Source organism: Muntiacus reevesi, chromosome 2 (genome assembly GCF_963930625.1).
Source record: "Muntiacus reevesi chromosome 2, mMunRee1.1, whole genome shotgun sequence".
Classification (NCBI taxonomy): Eukaryota; Metazoa; Chordata; class Mammalia; order Artiodactyla; family Cervidae; genus Muntiacus; species Muntiacus reevesi.
This window is the reverse complement of record NC_089250.1, coordinates 197848549-197874655: the sequence shown is the minus strand read 5'-3', so window position 1 is coordinate 197874655 and position 26107 is coordinate 197848549. Positions and strand designations below refer to the sequence as shown.

At 35.4% G+C, this 26107-nt stretch overlaps 1 protein-coding gene across 1 annotated transcript in view; it reads right to left on the bottom strand.

Moving 5' to 3' along the window:
• The window catches only part of LOC136157377 (phospholipid-transporting ATPase ABCA3-like), a 270924-nt gene that overhangs the window by 77560 nt on the left and 167257 nt on the right, over positions 1 to 26107 (bottom strand). Inside the window, exons 20-22 of the mRNA XM_065919286.1 lie at positions 12509 to 12761; positions 12071 to 12275; positions 4066 to 4288 (exon numbers count right to left, since the gene is read on the bottom strand). Coding sequence (XP_065775358.1) covers positions 4066 to 4288; positions 12071 to 12275; positions 12509 to 12761 — 681 coding nt within the window. The remainder of the gene's footprint in view (positions 1 to 4065; positions 4289 to 12070; positions 12276 to 12508; positions 12762 to 26107) is intronic.

Below are 26107 nucleotides of genomic sequence, written 5' to 3'. Positions count from 1 at the left end.
CCTATGTAAATCATTCTATCTGTGAAAAGAGACAGTTTTAGTTCTTTCCAACTTAAATGTTTTAAAATTTTTATTTCTCATCCAATTTCTCTGGCTACAATTGCAATTCAATGTTGAATAGCTATGGTGAAAGGAAGCATTCTTGTCTTATTTATGATTTTAGAAGGAAAACTTTCAGTCTTTCACCATTGAGTATACCTGTAGTTTTTACATAAATACCCTTTATCATTCTGAAAAAATCCTAATTATCTGGGTGTATTACCATAAAATCACACTGAATTTTATCAAATGTCTTTTATGAATCAGTTGGGATGATCATGTGGGATTTTTTCCCCGTTATTTTGACAATGAATGATTTGATTTTGTTTTGTTGAAATTTCCTTGCATTTCTGGTGTAATTCCACTTGGTCATGGTGTAACCATTTAAATTGCTGTTGGTTTTGTTTGCTACTGCTTTGCCAGAGACTTTTACACATATATTCACAAAAGGTATTTGTTTCTAATTATCTTTTCTTGTGATATCTTTATCTGCCTTTGCTATAGGAAATGGTTTCCTCAAAATGAGTTAGGACTTGTTCTCTCATATTCTATTTTTAAAGAGTTTTAGGAAAATTTATGTTACTTATAAAGTTTGATAGAACTTACCAGTTAAACCATATGATCCTGGGTTTCTCTTTGTTGTGAGATTTTTCATTCTTCTTTTAATCTCTTTATTTGTTAGAGGTCTACTGAGATTTTCTAATTCTTCTTCAGTCAGTTTAAGTTATTTTTGTGCTCCTATGACTTTGTCCAGTAAGTTTAGATTATTTTTGTGCTCTTATGAGTTTGTCCATTTCATCTCAGTTATCTAATTTTTGATGTGCAATCATTCAGTCTTGTACAATGTTTTATTTCTGGAAAATCAGACATAAATTCCTCACATTCATTTCTGATTGTAGTTATTTCCTTCTCTCTTTTTCCTTAGACAATCTAGCTGAAGTTCTTAAATCTTGTTGCTCTTTTCAAAGAATTTCCTTTTAGTTTCACTGTTTCTTTTATCTCTAATCTTTATCATTTTCTTCCTTCTGCTGCCTTTGACTTTAGTTTTCTCTTATTTTACTCATTTCTCAAGGTGCAAAGTTACAAAAGAAAAATAGAATAATCTTGATTTCATATTTCTTTACCTAGTTACCTTTACTGAAGATCTTTATTTCTTCATACAACTTCAAGTTATTTTATAGCATAGTTTTATTTCATCCAGAATGACTCCTTTTAAAATTTCTTGTAATACAAGTTGAGTGGTAATGTACCTACCTGTCTTTTTTTTTTTAATCTGGGAGACTCTAATTTTCTCTACATTTTTAAAGAACAGATTTGCTGGATATAGAATTCTTGATAGATAAGGTTTCTGTTTTTTTTTTTTTTTAATTCCACAGTTTTCTGTTTTCCATAGTTTTTAATGGGAAATCCACTATTAATTTTATCAAGAACTCTTTGAACTTGGTGAGTTAGTTCTTTCATGATGTTTTCAAGGTTCTCCTTTTTATCTTTCTAGACTTATTACAATGTGTCTTCATGAGGATCTCTAAATTCATTCTAGATGGAGTCTGCTGAATTTCTTGTGTTTTGTAGGTTCATATCTTTTATTGAATTTGGGATGTTTTTGACTATTATTTCTTGAAATATTGTTTTTGCCTCGTTTTCTCTTTTTTCTCCTCTGGGACTATATATATATATATAGTCTCCCTGATGGAGTCCCAGCGATTCCTTAGACATTACTCACTTTTCTTCACTATTTTTTCTCTTTTCCTTAGACTCAATTGTCCTGTCTCCAAGTTCACAGAATTGGCCTGATTAAATCTGTTTTGAAAACGTCCAGTGAATTTTTTTTCATTTCATTTATTATGATTTTAATTTGTTTGGTTCACCATAATTTCTTCTTATTTTGCTCAAACACTACCTCTTAATCTCCTCTCATTTTAAGCAAATGTATAATAAGACTTTGAGTATCAGAACACTGAATTTATAATGACTGAATATTATTTTGCATTTTGGCACTCTTTAAATTGTGTATAACTCTCCTCAGAGAATATTAATAAGCAGGTCATTGTCTCTGAGAAAACAAATGACCTTATAAAGTTATAGTGCTATTCTTACAATGAAACTGAATAGAAATCATGCTAAACCAACTATCCTAGAAATATTTCTTAGAGTACACTTTATTACTATAGGAAGTCAGGTTAGTATCTATTTTATAATCATTTTGTATCACATGTCATATGTAGGCAAACTGAGTAAGAGCTCTTAGATATTTCACGAGGGTATTCCAATAAAAATCTAATATTTTAGAGGCTTTTAAAACTGCCTTGAATGGGACATGAACATTTTCTTTACTTCATACCAGTAGTGATTAAGCAGAGTAGTTGTACTAGAGTATAATTACATTTAAAAGACTGAACTATGAACTGAGATCAGTTTTAGTTCAAAATAAATTTTAAAAAAATGATCACAAAAAATCCTAGAAAGTCATCAAACATTTGGTTAAAGTAGAAATTACAAGAAAAATTATAAAATATTCCTAACTCAATGATACTGAAAATACAACATATCTAAATGTGTGGGATACAACTAAATTAGTACTTAGAAGAAACTTTATAGATTTAAGTGCTCATGTATTCCAAAGGAGAGAGGTTTAAAATCATGCAATAAGTGATCTTACAAAGGTAGAGTAAGCGTAACCAATTTAATCCAAGGTAACAGAAAAAAAGGAAAATAAATATAAGAACAGAAGTTCATAAAGCAGGACATAAAAACACACAACATTAATAAAACTAAAAGACAGCACTTTGAAAAGACAAAAAAAAGTGGCAAATATTGATTGGAAAGAAAGGGTGGGAGAGTGTGAGTGAATACAGAATACCAGGAATGAATGAGCAGTTATCAATACTTACAAATAGACCTTAAAGAATCATAAGGAAATGTTATGAATAACTTTATGCCAATAGTTTTAGATACTTAGATGAAATGCAAAAGTTCTTTGATAAATGCCTCAAAAGTTCCACAAGGAGGTATAAGAAATCTTAATAGCCCTGTCTCAAGAAGAAAATAAATTTATAATTAACAACAAATCTTCCCACAAAGAAAACTCCAAGTGTGAGATGAGACCTTTCATTGGTGAGCTCTTCTTTCCTTAAGAAAGGGAAAATATCCATTTTAGAAAAAATCAATTTTCAGGACTATAATATAAAGGAACTGAATTTCTGTCAACAACTCAAATAAACAAGGAAACAAATTCTCCCCTAAACCTTCCAAAAGTGGATGCAGCCTTGCAGATAGTTTGATTTTACCCAATGAGACTTATTTGTTTAAAAGCTATAAGATAATAAATCTGCACAATTCACTAATTTTGTGGTAACTTACTACAGCAGCAATACAAAACAAATACAGACTAATTAATAGCAATGTGATTAAGTATCCTCATATATGTTGCTTAGTCTGCTCTTCAGAAATCAATAATTTCTCATATGGCTTAATATTCCCCCTTGAATAGGTGTGCAATGAGTATTATAATAGATCTTCAGCTAGCTCAGGGAATTAATTATTTCATGGGAGGGCATGATCTAGGTCAACAATGGGTTGGAAGCTTATTTTTCTCAGTCTCTGCAAATCCAAGGATAGCTGAATTACTTAAAACAGATCACAATAATGTTTGTAGAGTGATTTAATAAAGGCATGCCAACAGTCTATCTCCTAAGAAATTCCTGTTTGATATCTTTGCCAGTCCAGTCAATTTCTCCTTAATCTCAAAATCAAGAGGAAAATAAAGAGATAAATATTCTGCAAATGCTATGCAAAATAACCCTGAAAGAAGAGGATTGGGTTAGCGAAAATATCAGTGTCATAATTTGTTTTGCATTGTACACAACATGATTCCTATAATTTTAGTGACACATAATATGGTTATTAACACTAGCATAAAACTTCCCCAGAAACCCCCAAGCAAACAACTTTGCAATGTTCCACTCTTCAAGCCAATTCCTCTTTAACTATTCCTGTGGAAAAGAGGAAATTGTTTTAAGTCCTTACCCTGAATTGAGGATATAAATAAATCTGCTGTTGCACCAAAAATCCCCGCACAGTAGTTAAATATAACGAGCTTGGTGTAGGCACTGGTATGACTAGAAAACAGGAAGCTTATCAGGTACGTGAAGGGAATGACAGACCAGCCAAACACCATGAAGATGAGCATTGTATCCAGAAAGTGGTAATTCGTGACCAATATTTTCAAGTCAGAGAACATGAACACCACCTGAGACACAGAATACAGAAATAAAGTCAAACTGAAGAAAACTAAGAAATATAATACATGAGAACACAAGTCAATAAACTCAGAGAAGGATAAATCTTTCTTTGTTAGAATACAGAGCTATTTATGAATCAAATAATTTGATCTGTGATCATGGCTGTGAGGTACTTCCACATTTTCCTTATCAGTGAGAAGAACCCCTTTACTTTACTTTCTACTTGTTTTTATCTATTTGGAACAGTTTCATTTTGTTCTTTGAACAAGATCAAAGTATATATTCTTCCTGCCTCTACACCTAACCCCCCAAAAACTCACTCTCAATATTTCCAGAAACTATATTCCTAGTAAGAAAGCTTTTGTTAAGGTTTTCATTCTGGCACCTGTCAGCTGTGATGTTAAGGGACCTACTTTTCACAATTCTCTATTTTTAGATTCTGCCTCTTGACTCTGCTGTATTCCTAATCTGTCTCTTCCTATCTCAGCCACTCAGTTGAGAGGCAAACAAGGAAGCCCAAAGTTATAAGGGACCTAATTAAGGAAAGAGAGAACCCACAGAATTATTAAGGAAAATGTTTCCAGAGGTCTGCATCGTGTAAGCTATTAATTGTGGTTTTGCCAAATATTCTAGGGTTACTTATTTTGAACTACAAATGATTATGTAGCAGGATACTTGAGAAGTGAACATCAGTGTTATGTTGATAAGATCCACTATGTGATTGGTAGCAAGTTTTCAATGGTAATAGAAAAAGCAACAAAAAGCGAATGTAACATTAGTGAAAATATTTGGGTATTATGGACATGACTACTTTGTTTCTATCAGAGCAGACGAGAAATAGAATGAATTCAATTGCTTGCACATGTTGTGGCATGTATGATAATTTCAGTACTTTTAAAGATTGAATAATATTCCATTGCATGTATATATCATATTTATTTATCCATGTTTTCATCAGGGAACACTTGAGTTGGTTCCACTAGTTGGCTATTGTGAATAATGTTGCTATGAACAATGATGTACAAATGTTTTCAAATTCTTGCTTCCAATTCTTTTGGAATTCCACTGCTAGTGGAAATGCTAACTCGTATGGTAATGCTGTTTATTTTCTTGAGGAAGTGCCAAGCTGTTTTCCACAGCAGCTTCACCATTTTAGATTCCAATTACTGCACAGTGTTCCAGTTTCTCCACATCCTTCCTAACACTTGTCATTTTCTCTTTTTGATGGTAGTCATCTGAATAGGTATAAAGGAGTATCTTATTACTGTTTTTGGTTTGCATTCCCTTAAAGATTACTGATGTCAAGCATCTTTACATGCTCTTATTGGCCTTCTTTGGAGAAATGTCTACTCAAGCTCTAGCTCATTTTTGAATTGGGTTTGTTGGAGTTATTGTTAATTTTGGGGAATTCCTTGTATATTCTGGGTATTAATTCCTTAGAAGGTACAAAATTTTAAATATTTTCTTCCATATTATGGATTGCCTTTTCATTCTGTTGACAATGCCCTTTGATTTATGTGTTTTCTTAGTTTTCATGAAGTCAAATTAATTTATCTTTTTCTTTCTTCTGCTTGTGCTTTTGCTATCACATCCAAGAAACCACTGCCAATCCAATATTATAAAAATTTTTCCCCTTCGTTTTCTTTAAAAAATCTTACAGTATTAGCTCTTACATTTAAAACTTTATCCATTTTAACTTAAGTTTTGTATACAGTTTAAGATAAGGATCCAATTTCATTCTTTTATACGTGAATATGCAGTTTTCCCACCATCATTTGTTGAAAGGCTCTTCTGCACTCATTGAATAATCTTGGAGCTCTTATCAGAAATAATTTGATCACATATGAAAGAGTTTATTTCTGGATTTTTTTCTGTCCCATTGGTTTATATACCAGTACCAGATTCTTTTGATTACAGTAGCTTTGTAGTTAAGTTTTGAAATTAGGAAGAGTGAGTACTACAACTCTGTTCTTCTTTTTCAAAATTGTTTTAGCTATTTAGGGTGATTTTCTCCTTTTATCACTAAATACTACCCTTCTTTATCTCTTTCAACACTGCTGAACATAAAGTCTGTTTTGTCTGATATTAGTATAGCTACTTCAGCTCCTTTTTGTTTACTATTTACTTGGAATATCTTTTTCTACTTTTTCACTTTCAGCTTTTTCTTCCTTTTATTCATTAGATCTAAGTGAGTCTTTTATAGACAACATATAGCTAAATCACTTATCTTAATCAATTTTTCATACACGCTTTTTGATTGGGCAATTTAATCCATCTAAATTTAATTACCGATAAGGGCTTACTTTTGTCATTTTGCTATTTTTTAAGTAACTCATTTTTGTTCCTCAGTTTCTCTGTTACTGTCTTCTTTTTTACTCAGTTTTCTTCTGTTGATCTGTTTTGAATCCCTTGTCTTTTACTTTTGTGTGTATTCTATAGCTATTTCCTTTGTATTATAAGTTACACATAACATACTAAAGTTATAATAAACCAATTTGAATTGATACCATCCTAACTTTAAAAACATAAAAGTTCTACTACTATACAACTCCTTCCAACTCTTTGTTATTCATATTACAACTTACATTTTTATACATTGTAAACCACTTATATGGATTTGTAACTATTTTTATACATTTGTCTTTTAAAACCTGTGGAAAAGTGGAGCAGCAAACAAAAATTTCATTCAGTGTTATGGATGAATGCTATGTCTCCCCACCTCATATTGCCAGCTTATATCTTGAAGCCCTAAGTCCCAATGCGATTGTATTTGGGATGTAATTAGATTTAGATGAGGTCATGAGTGTGGGACTTCCACGATGGGATAGTGTCCTTAGAAGAAGAAGAAAGACCACTGTCTCTCTCCCTCCCATGTATGGATGTAGTGAGAAGGTGGCCATCTGCAAGCCATGAAGAGAGTTCTCACTAGGAAACAAGTCAATCAGTACCTTGATCTTGGAGTTCCTAGTTGTCCTTAAGCTTTCATTTATCTGAAAATGTTTTAATTTCTTCCTTGTTTTAGAAAAACAGCTTGCTGGATACAGAATTCTTCAGTGACAGTTTTTCTCTTTCAGTATTTTCAAGAGGTCATCCCACTGCTTTCTGGCCTCTAAAATCTTCATTAAGAAATTGATTAGTAATATTATTTCTTAATATTACTCAGGATTATTTACACACAGGGAGTTACTTCTCACTTGGAATATCCTCTCCTTGTCTTTGAATTTCAGCAGCTTAATTATCATGTTTCTCAGTATAGGTCTTGTTTGGTTATTTCTTGCATGCTATTTTTTGAGATTCTTGGGGTTTTAGATTCATGTCCTTCATCAAATTTGGGAAGTTTTCAGACATTATTTCTTTAAATAATATCTTTTCACCTCTTCTTTCTCTCTTTTCTCCCTGGGACTCCCATAATGTGTAACTGATCCAGTTGATGGAACTCCACAATTCTCTGAGGCCTGTTTTACTTTTTGCCACTGTTTTTTCCTCCTGCTCTTTCGACTTGGTAATTTCAATTTTCTTAATTCTTTATCCTGCCTGTTCAATCTTCTGTTGAAATCCTTCAGGGTTTTTCTCAACCAGTTATTATATATTTTAGCTCCAGAATTTGTTTGGTTTATTATTACAGTTTCTGTTTGTTATTATTCTTATTTTGCTCATATAACACTTTCCTAATTTTCTTTGGTTCTTTGTATTTTCCTTTAGTTCTTTGAGCATATTTAATACAGTTTTTAATACTTAATATTTACTTGGCTCTGTTATGTCATGCAGATTCTTCTGTTGTGGTGCACAGACTCTCTAGTTGTGCATGGGTTCAGTAGTTGCAGCACATACGTAGTTGTTCCACAGCATGTGGGATCTTAGTTCCCCAACCAGGGATTGAACTTGCATCCCCTGGATTGCAAGGCAGATTCTTAATCACTGGACCACCAGGGGAATCCCAATAAATTTTTAAAAACTGAAATATAATTGATTTACAATGCTGTGTTAATTTCTGCTATACAGCAGGGTAATTCAGTTATTCACAAATATATGTACTTTTCAATATTCTCTTTCATTATTGTTTACTACAAGATATTGAATATAGTTCCCTATACTATACAGTAGGACTTCGTTGTTTATCCATTCTACACATAATAGTCTGCATCTGCTAATTCCAAACTCCCAATCCATCCCTCCTTCATCCCTTTCCATCTGAGATCCAGGTTAGGCTAGGCAGAGACCAATTCTTTTAACATTCTCAAGACAGGTCAGAATGTTGTAAATAAAGTATGTTCTACTTCCTTCACTTTGAGGGAGATAACTAGCAACTGGATTGCCATCTCCTATAGACCAAGATGATGCTGCAGGAGGAAGGGGCTGAATCAAGGACCAGTCAAAATGCAATAAAATTTCCTACTATTTTGAATGTGACTTTTCCTGTTTTGGGCATTCTCCTAAAGAGCAACTGCTGTAGGTCTAAGACTGTTTCTCAGAGGTTGTGTAAGGTTAATTTAAACAGTTAATTCTCACCAAACTTCCAATTCAGGAAGCTCTGAACACTCCAAACAGGGTAAATGCCAACCCCCCCCCCCCCAGTATAGTAATAAGGATAATATAGTAATAAGGATAAAAATCTAAGTAAAAATGAGAAAACTTTTTAAAAATCAGTGGGGATAAAAGAAGACATATTACAATCCAAAGAGTAGTAGTATTAAAAATACCAAAACTGACTTCTTTAAAACTGATGAAAGCAAGCCACGAGACATTGGAATATTATTAAAATATAGGAGGGGGACATTCAGGAAAATATTCTTCAAAAGGTAAAGAAAATGAAATAATTTCCATGCAGATAAAATCTAAGCTTTTTTGTCACCATAACTTTCCTAAAGAAACTATCATAAGAAGTTCTTCAGGAAGAGGAAACTGATGTCATATAAAATTTCAGAATAAAAATGCAGAGCAATCAAAAAAACTCTATGAATAAGCATGACTATTTACTACATTAAAAGTGATAATTGGGATGGGGAATACATGTAACTCCATGGCTGATTCATGTCAACGTATGACAAAACCCACTACAATATTGTAAAGTAAATAGCCTCCAACTAACAAAAATAAATGAAAAAAAAGTGATAATACCTTTTGGGCATGTAGAAATGAAAATGTCTTATCATAGTAATGCAAAAGGTCAGAGGGAGTCATTGAAATGATAAGGCTACAAGATCTTACCAGTGTTAGGGAAGTAGTAAAAGAAATAGCTTGTAATTAACTGAAAGTGTGTGTTAATTTTTAAGGCAGTCGCTAAAAGAAGCATTAACACAACTTAATAGAGAGCAGAAAAAGGGAGAAAGAGGAAACAAAAATAGATTATTTAAATAGGAAAAAAATAAGATGATGCCATAAGCCCAAACTTCTTAGAATGCACCAAGCTAGATTGCTAGCCTGAAAAAAAAATAGAAACTTTATATAAATACTTTAAATATAAAGACCCAGAAAATTTGAATATAAAAAGATGGAAAAAATATACCAAAAAAACAATGATCAAAGTAGCTATGCTATTGCCAAAAAAGTATAATTTAAGGCTAGGATATCAGTACATTGAAAAGGGGGAAATGACAGTGATAAAGGGGTCAACCCACCAGGAAAATACAAATCTAAATTTGTATGCGCACATCAATATACCCATTCCACAAAGAAAATTACATGAAGCAAAATTTCAAACTATATCAAAATGTTACAGAAAATAAAAACAAGTAGGCAAATGAACTATGGTGTTGGAGAAGACTTTTGAGGCTCTCTTGGAGATCCAACCAGTCAATCCTAAAGGAAATCAGTCCTGAATATTCATTGGAAGGACTAATGTTGAGGCTGGAACTCCAATACTTTGGCCACCTGATGCAAAGAGCTGACTCATTTGAAAAGACCTTGATGCTGAGAAAGATTGAAGGCAGGAGGAGAAGGGGACAATAGAGGATGAGATGGTTGGATGGCATCACTGACTCAATGGACATGAGTCTGAGTAAACTCCAGGAGTTGGTGATGGACAGGGAGGCCTGGCGTGCTGCAGTCCGTGGGGTCACAAAGAGTCGGACATGACTGAGCGACTGAACTGAACTGACTGAAAATGTCAGTAACAGTAGTGAGAAGAGCAGCTCAATGAGCAAAATTGACTACATAAAATAATGCCCTCAATAACAGCAGGAGACAAAGTCTTTTTATTGAAGTGTAGTTCATTTACAATATTATGTTAGTTTCAAATGTACAGCACAATGATTCAGTATTTTTGCAGATTGTACCCCATTACAGGTTATTACCATGCCTATAATTCCCTATGCTCTACAGTATATCCTTGTTGTTTATCTCATTTGTGAGTAGCAGCTTCTATCTGTTAAAATCTTAATTTTTCCTTCCCTTCTTTTCTCTCCCCTTTGGAAATCACAAGTATATTTTCTTATCAAATACACATAAAATATTTATAAAATTTTACCACATGCTGGATCATGAAATATGACTCAATATATTTCAAATGATTGTAAACATTCATATAATCTCCAAGGAAAATGGTATTAAGCTGTGAATATATTTTCAAACTGCTTAGAAATCAAACCATACATTTCTAGAAAACACAGTCGAAAGGTATTTTAGAAATTAGAAAATATTTGGAAATTAGTGATTTATAAAATAATATAGCTGTGGAATGTAGCTAAAGTAATCAGAAATTTTTTAAAATAAATAAGTTTTAGAATTTGTGCAATGTATGCATAGGGTGAGGAGTAAGTATTGGTAGTGAATGGAGGAGGGAAATCATGGAGAATGAGGTAGTATCTGCATTAGCTCCCCCAGTTAGTTCACGCAGTAACAAAAATAACTAGTGGCCTCAAAAAGTTGGTAAGTGGCTATCTGGCAAACCATGAGACGAAGGTAGCATTGAGCTCCTTGGCTACAGTAGTGCATATGTCAAAGAGAAAAACATCAGGTTTTTCTCTCTACCCTGGAGCTCTCCATTCCAACTTAAACCTCTAATCCTTTTACTTTTTAACATGTAGTAGCCTAGCTCTTCCTCAGAACCAAAAGTTACAACTTTCCAACTCTACAGCCAGTACATCTCTCTTAAAAGAAACAAACAAGTTTGTTTTAACATTCACAGCAGTGGCTCATTGACCTTCTCATAGGATAGAAATATTGCTGTGGAGAAGACACCAGGTATAAAGAGAGAAAAGCAACAAGCATAAACAGACCAAAAATCCTCCTAATTTTGCTTTTAGCAATAAAAGTTTCAATAGCTCTTCATTATCTATTCAACATTCAAATATTCAAAAACAGAAACATAAAATTAAACAGTTGATGGCATAAAATTTAAAAATCTCAAGGGAAACTGTAAAATTAAGCATAAGGATCTCTTTTATAACAAATAATTACAACAGATAATAAGATGGGAAAACACCAGGACCAGAAGGAAAATAATTTTAAAGTATTTGTTTTGTTCAATATGGGACTGGTCTTCTAGTGTGCATATTATATCCCTCAATAGTTGTAGAAGCTTTGAGCTGACTACATATGGGAGAGCAAGCACATAAGCCAGATCAAGAGACACCTTTATGTTTCAGCAAACAATAATATTATATTAAAAAATAATAGAAAATAGAAAAATTTCACTATGAGATGCATTCTACAAAGTATTCTCTGACATAATGAGCCAAAGAACTTTTATCTTTCTTGAGAGATGTATATTTAACTTAATATTAGCCATATAAGACGTCTCTGGTGTTTAACAGAGAATGAACTCTTAAAATATTTGGTCTGACACTCACCGATAGTAAGCAGCAGGAAGTGAAGAAGATGAGAAAGTCCCATAGCAGAGCAGAGAGCCAGAAATTAACAGCATAAACCCCACTCAAAAACTGAATGTGCTTCGCCTTAGTGACTCTCTCATTTACTGTCAGGAGACAAAAGCCACTAACAAGAATACTCACACCAAAATACAAATTAAGGGCTAATTGTAATCCTGTCAATGCTCTACAAAAGAATGAATAAAGAAGACACATTGGTAAAGCAATAAAGTGGGAAACATTAATTTCTAACAATAACTTTAATTATTAATTTATTATAAATTTTATTTATTATCAGCAGCCATCTTATTATCTTAATTAACTTCTAAAGTTAACTTTTAATTAAATACAGGGTTGGAAAGGGAAGAAGGGATCTTTTTAAAGCTTAAAGTTCAAGTTCAATGAAAAAAGTATACATACCGATTTTCACGTCCACCAGAAGAAGAATGTGTAGGCTGAGGTCTGTTGGTGATTGTAATGGAAGCATCAGGGCCAGAAAGTGACATAAAAATAATGTTGTCTAATACAGCCAGAGATAATGGTGATGAATGGTATGCCTCATTGTTGAACCAAAAGTTAACTATATTTTCACTTCCATTAACCTCAATGGAAAATGCAATAATGCATGAGTAAATGCATTCTTGACTATCCGCCAAATAGGCCATCAGATTGCCTGGAATGAGAACATAATACCGATCATGGGCTCAGCATGCAATACAGAATATTAACTATGTATTTTAGAGAGGGCGAACCAAATAATTTTACTTGCTTAATTTTTTTTTTTTTTTTTTACCATTCCCTCAATAGCTCTGACAAGCTTTGACCATTTAACTTAAATATTTTATTCTTCAAAAAGTCTACAAATAGTAAATACTGGAGGTGGCGGTGGTTTAATCGCCAAGTCATGTCCAAATCTTTGTGACCCCATGAATTATAGCTGGCCAGGCTCCTCTGTCCATGGGCTTCTCCAGGCAAGAATCCTGGAGTGGGTTGCCATTTCCTTCTCCAATAAATGCTGGAGAGGGTATGGATAAAAGGGAACCCTCTTAGGCTGTTGGTGGGAAAGGAGATTGATGTAGCCACTATGGAATATAGTAAGGAAGTTCCTTTAAAAATTAAAAATAGAGTTGCCATATGATCCAGCAATTCCACTTCTAGGCATATATTCAGAAAAGATGAAAACTCTATTTGAAAAAGATAAACACACCCCAATGTTCAGGAAACTAAGACCATGCCATCCAGTCCCACCACTTCATGGCAGATAGATGGGGAAACAGTGGAAACAGTGGCTGACTTTATTTTTCTGAACTCCAAAATCACTGCAGATGGTGATTGCAGCCATGAAATTAAAAGATGCTTACTCCTTGGAAGGAAAGTTATGACCAACCTAGACTGCATATTAAAAAACAGAGACATTACTTTGCCAACAAAGGTCCGTCTGGTCAAGGCTATGGTTTTTCCAGTGGTCATGTATGGATGTGAGAGTTGGACTGTGAAGAAAGCTGAGTGCCAAAAAGTTGATGCTTTTGAACTGTGGTGTTGGAGAAGACTCTTAAGAGACCCTTGGACTGCAAGGAGATCCAACCAGTCCATCCTAAAGGAGATCAGTCCTGGGTGTTCATTGGAAGGACTGATGCTGAAGCTGCAACTTTGGCCACCTGATGTGAAGAACTGACTTATTGGAAAAGACCCTGATGCTGGGGAAGATTGAGGGCAGGAGGAGAAGGGGACGACAGAGAATGAGATGGTTGGATGGCATCATCGACTCAATGGACATGGATTTGGGTGGACTCCGGGAGTTGGTGATGGACAGGGAGGCCTGGCGTGCTGTGGTTCATGGGGTCACAAAGAGTCAGACACGACTGAGCGACTGAACTGAACTGAACTGAACGTAAATAGCAGTGCTATTCATAATAGCCAAGGCAAAGAAGAAAGCTAAGCACCCATCAACAAATAAGTGGATAAAGAATATTAATCCTTTATTATTCAGCCATAAAAAGAATGAAATAATGCCATTTACAGCAACATGGACGGACCTAGTGATTATCATGCTAAATGAAGTCAGACAAAAGTAAACATTATGATATCACTTATAGAAAAAATCTAAAAAATACTACAAATAATCTTGCAAAACAGAAACAGACACAGAGACCAAAAGAAAAAAAAAAAAAACTTAATGGCTACCAAAGAAGAAAAGGGGAGGAATAAACTAGGAGTATGTGATTAAGAGATACACACTATGAAATATTAAATAAAAAAAAAAACAAATATATGGAAGAGAAAAATATACCCACTATCATGCAATAACCTATAACAGAAAAGAATCACTTGGCTGCACACCTGAACCTAACACAATATTGTAAATCAACTACATTTAATTAAAAAATAAAAATACATGGAAAAATCTTTATTCTGTTAACAATCCACATACACCTCACACATTTTAGCTAAATTTCACTGAGAAAATGTATTTCACTCGGCATTAGTTCTCTCAAACTTCTTTTCCTCCTTCAAACTGTCAGTCCTCAAACTGGTTTGTAAGGACTTCCACTTCTTTATTTTTTGCATTTTGAACTTTTTATTTTATATTGGAATGTATCCTATTAACAATGTTGTGACAATTTCAGGTGGACAACAAAGGGATTTAGCCATACATATGCATGTATACATTCTCCCCCAAACTCCCTTCCCGTCCAGACTGCCACATAACAGTGAGCAGAATTCCCTGTGATCTACAGTAGCATGTTGCTGGTTTATCCATTTTAAATATAGCAGAGCATACATGTCAATCCTAAACTCCCTAACTATCTCTTCTCCCCATTCCTCCCCATGGAGGAATAAGTTCATTCTCTAAGTCTATGAGTCTCTTTCTGTTTTGTAAATAAATTCACTTATATCATTTCTTTTTAGATTCTGCATATAAACGATATTATAGACATTTCTCTTTCTCTGACTTCATTCAGTATGACAATCTCTAGATTCATCCACGTTGCTGCAAATGGAATTATTTCATACTTTTTAATGGTTGAGTAATATCCTGTTGTATATATCCACCACATCTTCTTTATCCATTCCTCTGCTGAAGCAATATTTAGGTTGCTTCCATATCTTCCATATTGTAAATAGTGCTGCAACGAATATAGAGGTGCATGTATCCTTTTGAAACATGCTTTTCTCTTAGTATAATAATCCCAAGAGAGGGGTTGCAGGGTCAAATGGTAGCTCTACTTTTAGTGTTTTAAGGAACCTCTGTACTGTTCTCCATAGTGGCTATTGTTGTTGTTGTTCAGTCACGCAGTTGTGTCCATCTCTTTGCAACCCCAAGGATTGTAGCATGCCAGGCTTCTCTGTCCTCCACCATCTCCTGGGGTTTGCTCAAACTCATCTCCATTGAGTAGGTGATGCCATCCAACCATCTTATTCTCTGTTGTCCCCTTCTCCTCCTGCCTTCAATCTTTCCCAGCATCAGGGTCTTTTCCAGTGAGTCAGCTCTTAGCATACAGTGGCCAAAGTATTGGAACTTCAGCATCAGTCCTTTCAATAAATATGGAGGGTTGATTTCCTTTTTGACTGACTGGTTTGATATCCTTGCAGTCCAAGAGACTCTCAAGAGTCTTCTCCAGCACCACAGTTCAAAACCATCAGTTCTTTGGTGCTCAGCCATTTTTATGGTTCAACTCTCACATCCGTGCATGGCTACTGGAAAAATCATAGCTTTCACTGTATGGATGTTTGTCCGCAAAGTGATGTCTCTACTTTTGAATATGCTCTCTAGGTTTGTCATAGCTTTCCTTCCAATGAGCAAGCATCTTTTAATTTCATAGTTGCAGTCACCATCTGCAGTGATTTTGGAATCCAAGAAAATAAATTCTGTTACTGTTTCCATTGTTTTCTCATCTATTTGCCATGAAGTGATGGGACTGGATGCCACGATCTTAGTTTTTTGAATGTTGAGTTATAAGCCAGCTTTTTCACTCTCTTTCATTTTAATCAAAAGGCTCTTTAGTTCCTCTTTTCTTTTTGCCATAAGGGTGGTGTCGTCTGCATATCTGAGGTTATAGATATTTCTCCCAGCAGTCTTGATTCCACCCTGTGCTTCATCCAGGTGAGCATTTCTCATGATGCGCTCTGCATATAAGTTAAATAAGCAGGGTGATAATATACAGCCTCGATGTACTCTTTTCCCAATTTTGAATCAGTCCATTGTTCCATGTCCGATTCTAACTGTTGCTTCTTGACCTGCATACAGTTTTCTTAGGAGGCAGGTAAGGTGGTCCAGTATTCCCATCTCTTTAAGAATTTTCCACAGTTTGTTTTGATCCACACAGTCAAAGGCTTTAGCTTACCCAATGAAGCAAAAGTCGATGGTTTTCTAAAATTCTCTTGCTTTTTTTTGATCCAACATATGTTGGCAATTTGATCTCTGGTTCTTCTGCCTTTTCTAAATCCAGCTTGTACATCTGGAAGTTCTTGGTTTGTGTACTGTTGAAACCTAGATTGGAGAATTTCGAGCATGACCTTCCTAGCATGTGAAATATGTCCAATTGTGTGGTAGTTTGAATATTCTTTTGCATTGTCTTTCTTTGAGATTGGAGTGAAAACAGACTTTTCCAGTCCTATGTCCATTTCTGAATTTTCCAAATTTGCTAGTGTATTGAGTGCGATACTTTAACAGCATCATCTTTTAGAATTTGAAATAACTCAGCTGTCATTTCATCATGTCTACTAGCTTTGTTCATAATGATGCTTCCTAAGACCCACTTGACTTCACACTCCAGAATGTTTGACCCTAGGCAAGTAATCACACCATCGTGATTATCTGGGTCATTAAGATCTTCTTTTTGTACAGTTTTTCTGTGTATTCTTGCCACCTCTTCTTAATAACTTTGACTTCTGTTATCTCCACACCATTTCTGTCCTTTATTGGCAGTACCAATTAACATTCCCACCAACTGTCTAGAAGGGTTCCCTTCTCTCTACACCCCCTCTAGCATTTATTGCTTGTGAATTTTTTGATGATGACCATTTTGACTGGTGTGAGGTGATATCTCATGGCAGTTTTGATTTGCATTTCTCTAATAATTAGTGATGTTAAGGATTTTTTCATGTGCCTTTTGTCCATCTGTATGTCTTATTTGCAGGGACTTCTGCTTCTAACATTGACAATTAAAAAAAACAAATCATTATTAAGAAAAACTAGAAAGCCTGAATAATTTTGTGTTTATTTAAAAAATGTGGTTGAATGAATCAGAAAATTAGCAAACCAACTAGTTTTGGAAATACAAAGACCTGAGAGAAAAGGAAAACTCACCTAATCAAAGGTTTTATACTACTTTCTCCTTCTGCACAGTTGTAGAAATAGATAGTCGAGAAGCATAGCAGAAAGTTGAGCAAAAGACTACAGTTAATAAGAACATACAGATGTTTCATGATGCTTAGAATAAAAAACAGAAGTTTCAAGCTTATCCAAGAAGTCACAGTATAAAAATCCAAGATAGAGAAGCTGATAGTAGTGAGCCTTATACTCAATCTCAGATCATGGGCCGTATCAGACATGAAGCTTATTTTTTATGGTCCACAAGCTAAGAATTATTTTTATATTTTTAATTGATGAAAAATAATGTAAAAAAGATGAAGGTGGAGAAGAAGAAAGAAGGAGAGAGGGAAAAAAGAAGAGGGACGTGGAGGGAAGGAAGAGGTGGAGATGAAGGGAGGAGGACAAGGAGGAAGAAGAAGCAAGAGGAGAAGAAAGAAGAAGAACACAGAGACTGTATGTGGACTATAAAGTCTAAAATATATACCATGTGACTTTTGTACATAACATGCTGGGTGGCTCTTGTTTTAGTAGCTGAAAAGAAAGTGAGAAGCTTGCTTTATGCTGCTTCCACAAAAAATCATTTCTTGATTCCTAAAAGTAACAGGTAAAAGGTTAACAAACGGAAGATAAAAATCATCCTTAAAATGTTGAGGGAAATAAGTAAAGAATCAGGGAGAAAAAATCTCATTCAGGGAGAAAAACTAGAATTCAAGGCTCACTAAGAACAGAGAGATCTGGGAAATAACTCTCAGCCTTTCAACAGATATATTTGAGGAGTTATATGCCAAGAGTAAAGATAAATACAATAGATCAGGTCTTACAAGGCTAAACTAATATTATATCCCTTCAATCCTATTAAAGTCAGCTATCCTGAATATAACTGACTGAGTAAATAAATAAAGCCACTCAGAAGGATAATATTAGCGTAATCCTATATAGACTTTAGTATTTTAACATAATGTCCAGCATTCACTAAAAATCACCAGATATTATAAATGTGATCAAGAGAAAAAAATAGTCAAAACACACCAACTATAAGGGTTAACATAATCATAATTTGGAGCAGGACCTTTGCCCTGGGTTGGGGAAAGTTCTCTGACATGGAGAACAATGACCTGAAATGCCAATCAGTCAATTAGCAGAACCTGGAGGGCCTTAATTAGAAAGCAGGCTGATGGCTGTGATAAATGCCCTGACAATGAGGGAGGATATAAGCCTATAAAATAATTCTATAAAAACAAGACGATATTCAAGAACATCCCTTTCTGAGGACTGGTTCAAGATGGTGAAGTCGACACATGTGCACTCATCTCCTCCTGCAAGAGCACTGAAATTGCAACTAAGTGTTGAACAACCATAGACAGGAATATGCTGGAACCCAACAGCAGAATAAAGATACTTCACATCCAAAGACAAAGAAGCCACAACAAAATGGTAGGAGGAGTGCAATCATGATAGAATGAAATCATATACCTGCTGGATAGGCAACCCATAAGCTGGAGAACAATAATACCACAGATGGTCTCCCACTGTTGTGAAGGTTCTGAACCCCCTATCAAGCTTCCCAGCCTGGAGATCCAGCAAAGGGACTAGAAATACCCAGAGAGTCTGACTTTGAAGGCCAGCAAGATTTCATTGCAAGACTTCTACAGAGACCCCAGTTTGGAGGGCAAATGGGACCTAATGAAAATTAAAAGCTTTTGCACAACAAACGAAACTATAAGTAAGGTGAAAAGACAGCCCTCAGATTGGGAGAAAATAATAAAGAGCAATACAGTATACTAACGCATATATATAGAATTTAGAAAGATGGTAACGATAACCCTATATGCAAAACAGAAAAAGAGACACAGATGTACAGAACAGACTTTTGGACTCTGTGGGAGAAGGCGAGGGTGGGATGTTTCGAGAGAACAGCATGTATATTATTTATGGTGAAACAGATCACCGGCCCAGGTGGGATGCCTGAGACAGGTGCTTGGGCCAGGTGCACTGGGAGGACCCAGGGGAATCGGGTGGGGGAGGAGGTGGGAGGGGGGATTGGGATGGGGAATACATGTAACTCCATGGCTGATTCATGTCAGTGTATGACAAAACCCACTGCAATGTTGTGAAGTAATTAGCCTCCAACTAATAAAAATAATTGAAAAAAAAAAAGAATACATGTTGAAATCTTGGGATAAACACTGAAAGAGTAGTAAGAGAGAGAATAGAAAAAGAATAGAGAAAAATAGGAATAACACAGATAAACCATCTTACCATTTTAACTGTAAAAATCACCAGACTAAATCTCAATAAACTCAGTCGTAAACTATTTAAAGGAGACATTCATCTTTAAATATAACATTAAAGAAATAAATTTCAGTTGAAGAATGAGTAACTGGAAGATTCACTATGCAAACACCAACAAAATGAAAGTTGGAGTACCTCTTGCATAATGTTATATAAATGTTATATATAGTAACTCATATAATGTTATATAAAATAAATTTTAAGACAACAATGCATGCCAGAATAAAGAGAAAATTTTCAAAATGATAAAAGAATCTATCATTTACAAAGCATACCAATTCAAATTTCTAAGAACCAGTAACACACAGACAAAATACACAAATCAAATCACAGAATTAAAGGTGAAGACTTAAACCCAAATTATGATGAAGGATTCTAATGCATATTTCAGTAGTGGACAGGTCAGTACTGGTACCAAAAAAAAAAAAAAAAATGTAGAATACAACAAATAAAATAATGCAATCGAGAGAGAATTTGTCATCCAAAAATTTCAGTTTTTTTTTTTTTTTGAGTTGGTTAAATGAAGCATTTACAAAAATAACACTATATTAGGCAATGAAACAAATGTCAAAAGATTACAAAGTATAGAAAACATTCAGTGCATATTCTTGACACAGTGTAATTAGTGGGCAAGTAAGATTTTACCAGACTGACCAGTATGCAGATAACAGTTGTAAACTGGTCAAAATGCAAAACCAGTTACCTGATAGAACCCAAGAGTGAAAAGAAGCATTCAGTTGTTAGAAAGTTTCTGATGCTTGGAAGAGGGAAGTAAAACAGGATAAGGTTTTCATTTTGCTTCTTTTTTCCTGGGGCAGAGCTTAGTGAGAGGAACCAGAGATCAAATTGCCAACTTTTGTTGAATCATGGAGAATGTGAGGGAGTTACAGGAAAACACCAACTTCTGCTTCATTGACTACACTAAAGCTTTTGACTGTGTGGACCACAACAAACAGTGGGAAATTCTTAAAGAGATGGGAGTACCAGACCTGCCTCTTGAGAAATCTGTATGCAGGTCAGGAAGCAACAGTTAGAACTGGACATGGAACAACAGACTGGTTCCAAATAGGAAAAGGAATACGTCAAGGCTGTATATTGTCACCCTGCTTATTTAACTTATCTGCAGAGTACATCATGAGAAACACTGGGCTAGAGGAAGCAAAAACTGGAATCAAGATTGCTGGGAGAAATATCAATAACTTCAGATATGCAGATGACACCACCCTTATGGCAGAAAGTGAAGAAGAACTAAAGAGTCTCTTGATGAAAGTGAAAGAGGAGAGTGAAAAAGTTGGCCTAAAGCTCAACATTCAGAAAACTAAGATCATGGCATCTGGTCCCATCACTTCCTGGCAAATAGATGGGGAAACAGTGGAAACAGTGTCAGACTTTGTTTTCTTGGGCTCCAAAAATCACTGCAGATGGTGACTGCAGCCATGATATTAAAAGACACTTACTCCTTGGAAGGAAAGTTATGACCAACCTAGACAGCATATTAAAAAGTAGAGACATTACTTTATCAACAAAGATCCGTCTGATCAACGCTATGGTTTCTCCAGTGGTCATGTATGGATGTGATAGTTGGAATATAAAGAAAGCTGAGCACTGAAGAATTGATGCTTTTGAACTGTGGTGTTGGATAAGACTCTTGAGAGTCCCTTGGACTGCAAGGAGATCCATCCAGTCCACCCTAAAGGAGATCAGTCCTGGGTGTTCACTGGAAGTTCTGATGTTGAAGCTGAAACTCCAATACTTTGGCCACCTGATGCGAAGGGTTGACTCATCTGAAAAGACCTTAATGCTGGAAAAGATTGAGGGCAGAAGGGGAAGGGGATGACAGAGGATGAGATGGTTGGAGGACATCACCGACTCAATGGACATGAGTTTGGGTAAACTCCAGGAGTTGGTGATGGACAGGGAGGCCTGGCGTGCTGCATTCCATGGGGTCGCAAAGAGTCAGACACGACTGAGTGACTGAACTGAACTGAACTGAACTGAAGAAAGTTGTATGCTGGTCAAACAGCAACAGAACCAGACATGGAAAAACTGGTTCCAAACTGGGAAAGGATAATGTCAAGTCTGTACATTGCCACCCTGCTTATTTAAATCATATGTAGAGTACATCATGGGAAGTGCTGGACTGGGTTGAATCACAAACTGAGATTGCCAGGATAAATAGCAACCTCAGGTATGCAGATGATGCCACTCTAATGGCAGAAAGTGAAGAGGAACTTAAGAGCCTCTTGATGAGGGTGAAAGAGAAGAGAGAAAAAATTGACTAGAGACTCACCATTAAAAACCTGAGATTATGGCATCTGGTCCCATTACTTCAAGGTAAGTAGAAAGGGAAAAAATGGAAGCAGGGACAGATTTTATTTTCTTGGTCTCCAAAATCAATGTGGATGGGAACTGCAGCCATGAAATTAAAATGCACTTGCTCACTGGAAGAAAGCTATAATAAACCTTGTGTATTAAAAAGCAAAGACATAACTTTGACAACAAAAGTCTGTATACTCAAAACTATGGTTTTTCCAGTAGTCATGTAGGAATGTGAGAGTTGGACCATAAAGAAAGTTGAACAGTAAAGAATAGATGCTTTTGAATTGTGGTGCTAGAGAAGACTCTTGAGAGTCTGTTAGACTGCAAAGAGATAGTCAGCCCTAAAGGAAAACGATTCTGAATATTCATTGGGAAGGACTGTTGCTGAAGCTGAAGTTCCAATACTTTGGCCTTCTGATGCTAAGAACCGACTCATTAGAGAAGACCCTGATGCTGGGAAAGATTGAAGGGAAAAGGAGAAAGGAGAGACAGAGGATGAGATGGTTAGATAGCATCATTCACTCAATGGATATGAATATGAGAAAACTTCAGGAGATAGTGGAGAACAGAAGAGTCTGGCATGCTGCAGTTCATGTGGTCTCAAAGAATCAGACACAATGTATCTTCTGAACAACAAAAACAACAATAATGTGTGATTTTGAGCATCCTTTATATGTTTATTGACCATATGTAAGTCTTCTTTGAAGAAATGTCTGCTTAGGTCCTTTGTTCAGTTGATTAGGCTGTTTTTGTAATATTGAGCTGTATGAGCTACTTATATATTTTGGAGATTAATCCTTTGTCTGTTGCTTCATTTGCAGCTTATTTTCTCCCATTCTGAGAGTTGTCTTTTTCATCTTGCTTATTGTTTCCTTTGCTGTGCAAAATGCTGGAGAGGATGTGGAGAAAAGAGAATCCTACTACACTATTGGTGGAAATGTAAATTGATACAATCACTATGGAGAACAGTATGGAGACTCCTTAACATACTAGGAATAAAATTACCATGACTGAGCAATCCCATTACTGTGCATATACCCTGAGAAAATCATAATTCAAAAAAACACATGTACCCCAGTGTTCATTGCAGCACTCTTTACAATAGCCAGGACGTGGAAGCAACCTAGATATCCATCAACAGATGAATGAATAAAAAGATGAGGTGTATATATATATATACACACACACACACACACATATATATACATACACACATATATATACACACACATACACTATGGAATATTATTCAGCTATAAAAAGAAATATATCAGAGCCAGCTGTAGTGAAGTGGATGAACCTAGAACCTATTATATGAGTGAAGTAAGTGAGAAAGAGAAAAACAAACATCATATGTTAACAGATACATATGAAATATAGAAAAATAGTCTTAGTAGACCTATTTGAAGAGAAGAAATTGAGATACAGACATAGGCAACAGTTTGTGTACACAGCATGAGAAGGAGGGAGTAGAACGAATTGAGTAAGTAGCATTGATATATAAACATTATCGGGTAAAATAGATATCTCAGTGAGCACTCTGTGATGACCTAAAAGGAGTGGGATGGGAGCAGGAAGGGGTTTTTCAAAAGGGAGGAAATATAGATATATAATTATGATTAACTCATGTTGTTGTGCAGCAGAAAACAACACAGCATTGTAAAGCAATTATCCTCCAATTAAATTTTATTTTAGCAAATTAAGATAAAACAATCAATGGGGAAAAAAGAACCACTGTTGAAAGAAAAGACAATTAACAGAAACTAAACCTAAGATTATCCAGATGTTGGAATTAGTACAGTGAGATTTTAAAACACCTGTAAATATTCTTGATGATAAAATAAATGTTTGTAATACATAAAATATATTAAAAATTAGATGAAAAATTAGGGAATTCTAGAACTAAAGGAAATAATATAATATATGGTGGGGGAAGGAACCTTTTACTGGATGCTGTTAGAGAAATGGAGATGACAAAAGAGAGAAACAACAATCTTGTTGTTCAGTCACTCAGTGGTGTCCAACTCTTTGGAGCCCCATGAACTGCAGCACATCAGGCTTCCCTGTCCTTCATTACCTCCCAGAGTTTGCTCAAACTCATGTCCCTTGAGGTGGTGATGCCATTGAACCATCTTATCCTCTGTCGCCCCCTTCTCCTCTTGGCCTCAATCTTTCTCAGCATCAAGGTTTTTCCAATGAGTTGGCTCTTTGCATCAGTGGCCAAAGTTATTGGAGTATCAGCTTCAGCATCAGTCCTTCCAAAGAATATTCAAGGTTGATTTTCTTTAGGTTTGACTGGTTTTATCTTCTTGCTGTCCAAGGGACTCTCAAAAGTCTTCTCCAACACCACAATTTGAAATTCTTCAGTACTCAGCCTTCTTTATGGTTCAACTATCACATATGTACATGACAACTGGAAAAATCAGAGCTTTGCCCATTCAAGTTTTTATTTTAGGCAAAGTGATGTCTCTGCTTTTGAATACACTGTGAAAGTGAAAGTCATTCAGTTGTGTCCCACTCTTTGTGATTCCATGAATTGTACAGTCCATGGAATTCTTCAGGCCAGAATACTGGAGTAGGTAGCCTTTCCCTTCTCCAGGGGATCTTCCCAACCCAGGGATCAAACTCAGGTCTCCCACATTGCAGACAGATTCTTTACCAGCTGAGTCACCAGGGAAGCCCAAGAATACTGGAGTGGGTAGCCTAACCCCTCTCCAGTGGATCTTCCTGACCCAGGAATTGAACTGGGGCCTCCTGCATTGCAGGCAGATTCTTTACCAACTGAGCTATCAGGGAAGCCCTTAATACACTGTACAACAAACTTAAGCCATACCAATAGAATTAGCCAAAGAAAAGAAGGAAAAAAAATTAAATAAATTGGGCCCTGGGGACTTGCTAGACAATATAAAAACCCTAACACACATGTAACTGAGCTTCTTTTAAAAAATGAGAACTAAAATGCAATAGGAAATATATTTCAAAAAATAACGTCCATCAGCAGATGAATGGATAAGGAAGCTGTGGTACATATACACCATGGAATATTACTCAGCCGTTAAAAAGAATTCATTTGAATCAGTTCTAATGAGATGGATGAAACTGGAGCCCATTATACAGAGTGAAGTAAGCCAGAAAGATAAAGAACATTACAGTATACTAACACATATATACGGAATTTAGATAGATGGTGGCGATAACCCTATATGCAAAACAGAAAAAGAGACACAGAAATACAGAACAGACTTTTGAACTCTGGGGGAGAACGTGAGGGTGGGATGTTTTGAAAGAACAGCATGTATATTATCTATGGTGAAACGGACCACCAGCCCAGGTGGGATACATGAGTCAGGTGCTCGGGCCTGGTGCACTGGGAGGACCCTGAGGAGTCGGGTGGGGAGGGAGGTGGGAGGGGGGATCGGGATGGGGAATACATGTAACTATATGGCTGATTCATGTCAATGTATGACAAAACCCACTGAAATGTTGTAAAGTGATTGGCCTCCAACTAATAAAATAATATTAAAAAAAAAAAAAAAAAAAAAATAACGTGTGATAATTTCTTGAACTTGATGAAAGACAAACTTGTAAGTTTTTGAAAAAGCTTTATCAATTTCCATGCATGATAAAGATAACAAACCATTTTAAAATATATCAAATCTAAGGATTGAACAGCAAATATAAAGGGGACTTCCTAAAAAATATCAAAGAAAAATGACAATACTTTCAGTGGAAACAAGAATATGAATAACCACAAACTTCTGTGGGGCCCAGAAATGAATGTGCTAATATCTTCAAAGGGGTGAAGAAGGAAGAAAAACTGCTAAGAACTGTATAAATAGTGAACATTTTGTTCAAGAAAGAAATCAGTGTATTAGAAAAAAAAAAGGCAACTTAGGGAAATCCACCTTTCCTGTCACTTCACAAAGATGAATGTATAATCACCTATGAATAAAAGCAGGTCCAAGTGAACGATAGCCCCCACTTAAGAACACCATATAACAAAAATCTGAGAATAATTACACAAGAACAGAGGAAGACATTTCATTTTGCCTACATTATTACACCCCACAAGCTGACATTATTCAGAAGCA